The sequence below is a fragment of the Chamaea fasciata genome, unplaced genomic scaffold (assembly GCF_029207755.1).
Source record: "Chamaea fasciata isolate MVZ Bird 193981 ecotype frontalis unplaced genomic scaffold, bChaFas1.0.hap1 SCAF_3, whole genome shotgun sequence".
Taxonomy (NCBI): domain Eukaryota; kingdom Metazoa; phylum Chordata; class Aves; order Passeriformes; family Sylviidae; genus Chamaea; species Chamaea fasciata.
In genome coordinates this window covers 28,194,963-28,204,359 of record NW_027094088.1, presented here as the reverse complement: position 1 = coordinate 28,204,359, position 9,397 = coordinate 28,194,963, and the positions used below count along the sequence as shown (strand labels likewise).

General features: G+C 56.6%; 2 protein-coding genes across 2 annotated transcripts; both read right to left on the bottom strand.

Annotated features, from left to right (window-relative positions):
- Window positions 1-458: 458 nt before the first annotated feature.
- Window positions 459-2,318, bottom strand: LOC136287505 (acrosin-like). Its single transcript, XM_066180288.1, has 4 exons — window positions 2,119-2,318; window positions 1,538-1,803; window positions 1,143-1,288; window positions 459-647 (listed from the first exon to the last, which is right to left on the bottom strand). Exons 1-4 carry the CDS (start codon window positions 2,316-2,318, stop codon window positions 459-461), a joined length of 801 nt encoding a protein of 266 aa, XP_066036385.1.
- Window positions 2,319-7,320: 5,002 nt separating this feature from the next.
- On the bottom strand, window positions 7,321-9,187 carry LOC136287504 (acrosin-like). Its single transcript, XM_066180287.1, has 4 exons — window positions 8,988-9,187; window positions 8,407-8,672; window positions 8,012-8,157; window positions 7,321-7,509 (listed from the first exon to the last, which is right to left on the bottom strand). Exons 1-4 carry the CDS (start codon window positions 9,185-9,187, stop codon window positions 7,321-7,323), a joined length of 801 nt encoding a protein of 266 aa, XP_066036384.1.
- Between the last annotated feature and the right edge of the window lie 210 nt (window positions 9,188-9,397).

The following is a 9,397-nucleotide window of genomic DNA, read 5'->3' as shown; positions in this document are numbered from 1 at the left end:
CAAGCCTACACCAGGCCCTAAATCATCAGCCCACGGGCATTTGAGCACTGTCCCCAAGGTGTCTGCTTTTGTCCTATCCCCTTCCTAGGCTTGGTGTACCGGGTTCCTCCAGCCCATGGTGGCTCAGGGCACTCTCCTCTCTGACCAGGCACACTGGTGCTCTCTGGAGCCACTCTGTCCCTTTGTGCCTCAGGCTCATTCTGCAGGTGCCGAAGGTGGCACTTGTTGCCCTTCCCAGGAATTGGAATTACACTGAAAAGATGGTTCCCTGTGAACAAAGCTAGCTTTATTTCAACAATTAGATCAACTCCAGTGTTTGCCTGCACACCGGAGAGAAATGTGGGTGGGACAGAGCAGGGTTTTGACACTGAGGCTGCCTTTGGATCAGCAGGCATTGCCCCAGCAGGAAAGGGCTGTGGTGCACTGCAGCCTGCCCTGGATCCTGCCTGTCCTGCTGCTCAGGAAGCACTTTCAGCGGTGTGGTATGCACGCATGTTGTAGTCAATCCAGTGATAGAAGTGCCGAGTGGAGATGTAGATTCCAGGCTGCTTTGGTCTGGCGCAGCCTTCTCCCCAGCTGGTTATGCCGACAACCCACCAGTACTCGGCGGTGCTGTCCTTGCACATGAGAGGACCACCACTGTCGCCCTGCAATAGAGCAGAGAGGATTAAGGTGGTGTTGAGTGGCCCCTGCCAGCACCGGGGCTGTCTCCTCTTCTCTCACAGCCCCTGCCAGAACTGTATTCCAGGCAGAGGAAGGCTCTCCTCAGAGGCTGGAGCCTCCAGAGCCTTGGCTGTGAATGGCTTGGGGTCCTGTAGGGTAGGGCTCTCTGTGTCCTCTCTGCACAAGGCAGGAGTCCTGGATGTGCAGAGCATGGATGTTTGGCACCCGGATCTCTGCGCTGCCGAGAGCGCTAGCTGGGCTTTCTGGGCTTTCTGGCACAAGGGGGGCACTGGGCAAGTAGGAGTGGATGGGGAGTGTGTAGGAAGCCCCCCCCCGCCCCAGCAGCTGGGGGGGAGCTGGGGCTGGGAGGGTGACCGGGAGAACTGGCCGGGGCAAAGCAGACCCTGGGCTGTGTTTGGGCAGCGCTGCCAGGGCTGCTGGTGCTGCTGGGGGCTGAGAGGCTCGTGACACATTCATACCTGGCAGGCGTCGATGGCGCCCTGTGGGTAACCAGCACACAAGTTGTAGGGGTGGACTTTCCCTGCATACCAGTCACTGCTGTTGCAGAGCTGGGAATTGATGAGCTGGACCTTGGCCTCCTGCAGGCGACCACGTGAACCTTGAGCTGTGAGCAGAGAAAGCAATAAGCCCTCAGCACCCCCATGTCAGTTCTCCTTCCCCGTCTGAGGGGAATCCCTGTCCCTTGGGCACGGCTTTCCCTCCGCAGAGGCGCTAGGGCACGGTGTCCCTGCTTCCCGCCTTTGGGGAGCAGGCCAGGCCCATCTCTGCACCGGGCTACGTCCTTCAGCCTGGCTTTGGACTCTGCTGTGAGGAAGCCCAAACCCTCTCCCCACTGCACTTAGCTGGAACTCACATCTTGCAGTGGTGGAACCCCAGCCAGCGATCCAGCAGTTGTTGAGCTTTGAGACTTCTAGGGCGGGGTCAGCCAGACAGGCCAGCTGGATGTAGGCGCTGCACTGGACAGAACCGTCCAGTTGCAGCAGGGCAATGTCGTAGCTGAAGTCGGCACGCTTGTAGTAGGGGTGAACCACCACCTGCTTCACGTTGCGAACTACGGCCCCAGGGCCCGGCTGAGTGAACTTGGTAGCTCCAAGCACCACATACAGCATGCTGATGTCACTGGAAAGAAGATGGAGAGAGGGCTGAGAGGGAGCAGAGCCATGTACCACAGCAGCCCAGCAGCTGCCTCTCTTCTGCTTGGCAAGGCAGAGAGGGAGCAGTGCTCTGGCAGGTGTGAGTGCCCTCACACACATGAGGCTGGGGGAATGTCGAGCTGGAGGCCGCTAGGAAGCCTTGGCACAAGCCCAGGCTTCTCCTGAGCAGTGTGGCAGCTGGACTGCCTGAGAGGAAAGGGGACGGGAGTAGCAGGTGGTGGCTGCTGACAGGGCACCTGCTGGTGTAGCGAGGGTGTCCCCATTCCCTGGTCTGCCTTACTCAAACTTGTCGAAGCAGTGGGCCGCCGTGAGGACCCAATCTGCAGTGATGAGGGACCCTCCACACCAATGACCCAGGTTCGGTGAAAGGGGATGTTGGATGCTGACGATCCAGGGCCAGGATGCTTCCAGAGCGCCTACTCCACCCACAATGCGTGTCATGCCAAAGTCGTAAGCTTCGTTGCCGGTGGAATAAGTCATGGGGTAGTAGTCAGGTTGCGGAGCGCGGAGGCCGCAGGAACCTCTGCAAGCAGAAAGTCATTTCCATGCTGCTGCGTGGCCTGCTGTGGCTCAGGCTGAAGCTCAGCCCTGTGCCCTCCCCACAAGCGTTTGCAGGCCCAGCAGGCCAGGGAAGCCCATGGGATGTTTGTCTGTCCAAGGAACGGAGGCTTCCCCATGGTGGGTAGGAAGCTGTGGCCCAGACACAGGGGACAGGCGGGTCCCCTCCAGGGAAGGCCCCAAGTGTTGCCACGGCTCCCTCCCAGGGCCTGGGGCCACTTACCCGCAGGGGTACTGTATGCCGTGGGCCAGCGCGGCCACGGTCAGCAGGACGAGGAGGCCGAGCCGATTCATGGCTGCCAGAGGCACGTGTCAGCTGCAAGCACTGAGGGCTCCGTGCAGCAGCACAGCCACAGCCGCAGTGCCCGGCAGCAGCCGCGCTGCCCGTGGTGGCCCCGGCCCCGGGGCTGATGTCACTGAGGGCTGGGTTCCGTGTTTGGGGCGCTGTGGGGGCCTGTGCAACCGGGGCCCACTGGGGGAGGGGCAACACCGAATCCATGGGCCGTGGAATGGTTTGGGGTGGAAGGGACCTTGGAAATCACATAGCTCCGACTTCCTGCCATTGGTAGGGATGGATAGTTTGTACTGGAGAAGTTTGCTCAGAGCCTGGCTCAGAAGCTGTCGTTGGACAATTTGAGGGAGGATGGGACATTGAAGTACAAAGTCTTTATCAACAGGACCTGACTGAGGCAGGAACCAGAGCTCTTGATCAAAGGTTGGCCTCTGCGTGAACCTTCCAACCAAATGTTGTCGAGATCCGCTCATCGGCAAAACGTGGATTTGCCTTTCGCTAATCAGAAACTGGACAAGGCCACATCTGGCCTTCTTTTGGGATGTAGGATCACAGACAACTTCCTTGGTTCCTCCTGGAGTCCTCCAAGGCCTGGGGAGCATCCCAAGAGGAGAAAAAACCAGATGATCCTGCACTAGAAGTTCTGGTAGCTTGTTTATTCAACAGCATAAAGATGGGCCTCTCTCGCAGCCCAGTCAGAAACCTCATTGCCTGGAGGGGAAGGCACCTGCAGGATTTCCCAGTTGCTGGCAGTGGTTCTCCAGTCCTTCACTGTGACTGACACTGGCTTCCCCCCCCGTTGATGGGCAGACCTGCATGATGGTCAAGGATTAGGGTAACTTGTGATGTGTCTCCCTTCATCACTGTAGGCAGTCTTTTACAGTAACGATTAGATGCATTGCTTAGCTTATCCTTCTCCCATTCTTTGCGGTTTTGAATTACAGTAAGTTGCATTTATTCCTGAAGTTGGTGTCTGTGTCTTCTGTGCTGACTTTGCCTACATGAAAAACAGGCATCCGCAGCTGCTCTGGGCAACCCGTGCCAGTATGTCTGCAGCCTGACAGTCAAGAATTTCTTCCCAGTATCTCATACGAAGCTACCCTCTGTCGCTGTAAAGCCATTGCCCTTGTCCTTTGAGGACCTGCCCTTGTAAGAAGGGCTGCTCTCTGCTGCTTTCTTTAGGCCCCTCTTCTTGCAGGATGAGGCTGTGCAGTCTCTGAGGCCAGCAGCTGCTGAGGAATCCATTTGGGGCAGGGAGCTGGTTGTGCAGCTGCAGTGCCAGCTGCAGATTGAGCTCTGGCTGGTGGGAGTCTGGGACCAGAGACTGCCACCCTTTGCATGACAGAGGGCACAGGGAGCTGTGGCACAGGCCAGGGATTTGAACGGACCCTGAGTGCTGCAGCAGGAGCCGGTGGCTCTTTCTGGAATGTGACATCTGCGAGTCTGCTGGGGGAATGAATCCTGAGGTTGAATGGGTACGGATACCCGCTCTGACTGGCTGAGAGTGGTGTGGGTAGGGAATCAAACGGGTCACCCATCAGCTTGTTGGAGTCACCTGTGCCTCTGGAATGGTCACACAGGGGAGATTCCTCAGCATTTTGGCAGCCCAGATGGGACCTAAGGACAGTACTGCTGGAGCCTCCGTCCTGAAGAGCAGCTACTGGTGAGTTCACCTGGGACCTTTAGAGCAGGAAGGAGCCACGGGAGGAGTGTTATAATTCCATGTGCAGAGTCTGTGTAAATTATAAGCGTGGAATTGAGCCTCTCTATTGCTGTGGCATTTGCCGCAGATTCGGTGAAGTCGTGGGTAGTGGGTGGAGAAGGTGTGCGCAGCACGAGCGGTGTGAGGTGGCCACAGAGGAGTTGTGGAGGCCCCCGTAAGTTGTGAGGTAGAGGGGCTCGAGTCTCTGCTTGAAGGCTTTTGCAGACAGGCACAGGGAGAACCTTGTGTCCCTCATGCCGCACAATGGGTGCCAGAGCACACACAGAAGGGGGTGGAAATCCCTTCTTGGCACGCAGAAGAGGGCTTCACATGCACCAAGGTGTTTGACGTGGTGGGAAATATCCCTGTTTTAGGTGAGGACGTGTCTGTGGCCAAAGTTGTAGAGAACTGGGAGAACTTCTTAATGGGCAGCAGAATTTTGCACACTAAGGTTGTGCCAGGATGATGGGGCAGCTCGAAGCTTGTCTCCCCTCTGGGCAGGGTAATGACCATCCCCAACCCTGAGTGACACTCTTGGACTCAGTGTCTTTAGTGAGCGGGCAGCCCCTGAAATTTACTTCAGTAAATATTTGAAGAAGCTTATGCCAGGCTGGCAGGGGCAAGTACAGATGTGGGATGATTGCTCTCAGCACAGCCCACCTTGATTAATACAAAGGGAAGAATGCCACATGCCGTGAGACAGGACTCCATTTGCCTGGAACCCAAGAAGAATATCCAGAAGCAGACGGAGTGACACCTAGCCCAAGGCATTTTGAAGCCTTCCATTAATGCGGGCGTTCAGAGCTGCAACGGCTAGCTCGGTCCTGAACACGCATTAATTGGTACAGCTCCGGTTCCTTCTTGCTGTGTGAGCCCTGGCCCTCAGGTAGAAGTGTGGCTCCGGCGTGGAAGACAGGCAGACTCTCACGTGGGTGACAAGATAGGTTGATTGCTGCCAGCTGGCCAGGTGAAAAATGACTTCTCTGGGCTCTCCTTGACCTTAAGTACCAGGGGTGTGGAGAGGGGCAGGGATTAGCCCAGGACCAATACCATGGGGGGTGGGAGTTACCAGGACAAAAAGACAGTACGCAGGGCATCTGATACACGCTACAGGGCGGAGAAGTCATAGGCTCTGCCAATCACCCCAGCCCCCCACCAGAGTCTGGGCAGGGTTGCAGGGAGATGGACAGGAGCCACAACTAGGGAAAAACCAAAGGGGTTGGAACACGGGGTAATCTGGAACAAACCATTCTACGTAAAGTTGCAAAGTAATAATTTTCACACCGCAACATTCCAGTATATTTAGAAAGTCAGTGTTCACTTGCCTTCACCTGGAAAAGACAGCAACTGCCTTCAACAACTGTCTTCCCCGTGGCATTAGGCTGTCATTTTTTTCTTTGCCCGTCCCACCGCCCCAAATATTGAGCTTTGATTGAAAAGAGTATAAATTCTGGGGCAAATTTGTACAGTTTGTAGAGGATTTGTTAATTAGTGAGTCGAGATAAGAAGGTTCTTGCCCATCCTGTGGTGCTTATGTGCAGCACTCAGACAAGGAAGCACGGCAAGCTGCAGTTTGTGTCTGTGCAGCTGGATCTTTGACTGCTCCTTCTCTCCGTTTGCCAGACTTACACAGCAACCTCATCTTCCTTGACTCCTCCCTGTCTCTGCCTTTGTCTCCTCCCAAATTTGGAGCCAAGCCCAGGGATCTTTTTCCCATGGCTCCCAGGCTTGGCCCTCCCTGCCTGTGAACAGCCTCGGTGTTGCAGCTGCTGTTGGCCCACTCACTTTGGCCTTCCATGGCATTCCCGGTGTGCTCTCCTACTGTTTCTGCCAGGTTCCTCTCCCCAGAATGAGCCCAGCTCTTCCTTTGAGTATCTGTGAAGTGTGACCGCCCAGCACATCAGTCCCCCTTTACTACCTGTGAACTCTGGCTCTGCCTTAGGGCACTGGTGACGGGCCTTAAGCTTTAGCTTTCCTAGTTTCAGATTCTGTGCTGCTTAGGGGTGTAGTTCTGAGCCTCGCATTAAGTGCTAGTAGGCTCTTTTCATAGAGTAAGTAGACAAACAAATCCTTTTCCTGCTGAGGACCAAGGACAACTTTCAGGCCAACAGCATAAACAACAGCGGACTGAAGAGAGAAAACAAGAAGGATGAGACCCCACAACCCGAAGCTGCAATTGGACAATTAAACCCCAATATGCAAATGGACCAAAACTTAATAAAAACTTAAGATCTTGTGACCCGGCAGCCATTTTGTGGCCATTATTTGTCCAACTTGTGGATAGCCCTGATCAGGCTCCTGTCCTGGCCAAGGTGGATTCTGGAGGCCTTTCAAGAAATACCTACTTCCTTTTTTATCTCTGTCCAATCTCTGTTTCAGGTCAGCCCTCCCAAGCCATCACTGGCAGTCCACTCAGGAGGCAGGAGCTTCCCTTGTCATGCTTGGGACTGTCTCTGGTCTGTTCTCTTTGCCCAAGCCTACACCAGGCCCTAAATCATCAGCCCACGGGCATTTGAGCACTGTCCCCAAGGTGTCTGCTTTTGTCCTATCCCCTTCCTAGGCTTGGTGTACCGGGTTCCTCCAGCCCATGGTGGCTCAGGGCACTCTCCTCTCTGACCAGGCACACTGGTGCTCTCTGGAGCCACTCTGTCCCTTTGTGCCTCAGGCTCATTCTGCAGGTGCCGAAGGTGGCACTTGTTGCCCTTCCCAGGAACTGGAATTACACCGAAAAGATGGTTCCCTGTGAACAAAGCTAGCTTTATTTCAACAATTAGATCAACTCCAGTGTTTGCCTGCACACCGGAGAGAAATGTGGGTGGGACAGAGCAGGGTTTTGACACTGAGGCTGCCTTTGGATCAGCAGGCATTGCCCCAGCAGGAAAGGGCTGTGGTGCACTGCAGCCTGCCCTGGATCCTGCCTGTCCTGCTGCTCAGGAAGCACTTTCAGCGGTGTGGTATGCACGCATGTTGTAGTCAATCCAGTGATAGAAGTGCCGAGTGGAGATGTAGATTCCAGGCTGCTTTGGTCTGGCGCAGCCTTCTCCCCAGCTGGTTATGCCGACAACCCACCAGTACTCGGCGGTGCTGTCCTTGCACATGAGAGGACCACCACTGTCGCCCTGCAATAGAGCAGAGAGGATTAAGGTGGTGTTGAGTGGCCCCTGCCAGCACCGGGGCTGTCTCCTCTTCTCTCACAGCCCCTGCCAGAACTGTATTCCAGGCAGAGGAAGGCTCTCCTCAGAGGCTGGAGCCTCCAGAGCCTTGGCTGTGAATGGCTTGGGGTCCTGTAGGGTAGGGCTCTCTGTGTCCTCTCTGCACAAGGCAGGAGTCCTGGATGTGCAGAGCATGGATGTTTGGCACCCGGATCTCTGCGCTGCCGAGAGCGCTAGCTGGGCTTTCTGGGCTTTCTGGCACAAGGGGGGCACTGGGCAAGTAGGAGTGGATGAGGAGTGTGTAGGAAGCCCCCCCCCCCCCCCCGCCCCAGCAGCTGGGGGGGAGCTGGGGCTGGGAGGGTGACCGGGAGAACTGGCCGGGGCAAAGCAGACCCTGGGCTGTGTTTGGGCAGCGCTGCCAGGGCTGCTGGTGCTGCTGGGGGCTGAGAGGCTCGTGACACATTCATACCTGGCAGGCGTCGATGGCGCCCTGTGGGTAACCAGCACACAAGTTGTAGGGGTGGACTTTCCCTGCATACCAGTCACTGCTGTTGCAGAGCTGGGAATTGATGAGCTGGACCTTGGCCTCCTGCAGGCGACCACGTGAACCTTGAGCTGTGAGCAGAGAAAGCAATAAGCCCTCAGCACCCCCATGTCAGTTCTCCTTCCCCGTCTGAGGGGAATCCCTGTCCCTTGGGCACGGCTTTCCCTCCGCAGAGGCGCTAGGGCACGGTGTCCCTGCTTCCCGCCTTTGGGGAGCAGGCCAGGCCCATCTCTGCACCGGGCTACGTCCTTCAGCCTGGCTTTGGACTCTGCTGTGAGGAAGCCCAAACCCTCTCCCCACTGCACTTAGCTGGAACTCACATCTTGCAGTGGTGGAACCCCAGCCAGCGATCCAGCAGTTGTTGAGCTTTGAGACTTCTAGGGCGGGGTCAGCCAGACAGGCCAGCTGGATGTAGGCGCTGCACTGGACAGAACCGTCCAGTTGCAGCAGGGCAATGTCGTAGCTGAAGTCGGCACGCTTGTAGTAGGGGTGAACCACCACCTGCTTCACGTTGCGAACTACGGCCCCAGGGCCCGGCTGAGTGAACTTGGTAGCTCCAAGCACCACATACAGCATGCTGATGTCACTGGAAAGAAGATGGAGAGAGGGCTGAGAGGGAGCAGAGCCATGTACCACAGCAGCCCAGCAGCTGCCTCTCTTCTGCTTGGCAAGGCAGAGAGGGAGCAGTGCTCTGGCAGGTGTGAGTGCCCTCACACACATGAGGCTGGGGGAATGTCGAGCTGGAGGCCGCTAGGAAGCCTTGGCACAAGCCCAGGCTTCTCCTGAGCAGTGTGGCAGCTGGACTGCCTGAGAGGAAAGGGGACGGGAGTAGCAGGTGGTGGCTGCTGACAGGGCACCTGCTGGTGTAGCGAGGGTGTCCCCATTCCCTGGTCTGCCTTACTCAAACTTGTCGAAGCAGTGGGCCGCCGTGAGGACCCAATCTGCAGTGATGAGGGACCCTCCACACCAATGACCCAGGTTCGGTGAAAGGGGATGTTGGATGCTGACGATCCAGGGCCAGGATGCTTCCAGAGCGCCTACTCCACCCACAATGCGTGTCATGCCGAAGTCGTAAGCTTCGTTGCCGGTGGAATAAGTCATGGGGTAGTAGTCAGGTTGCGGAGCGCGGAGGCCGCAGGAACCTCTGCAAGCAGAAAGTCATTTCCATGCTGCTGCGTGGCCTGCTGTGGCTCAGGCTGAAGCTCAGCCCTGTGCCCTCCCCACAAGCGTTTGCAGGCCCAGCAGGCCAGGGAAGCCCATGGGATGTTTGTCTGTCCAAGGAACGGAGGCTTCCCCATGGTGGGTAGGAAG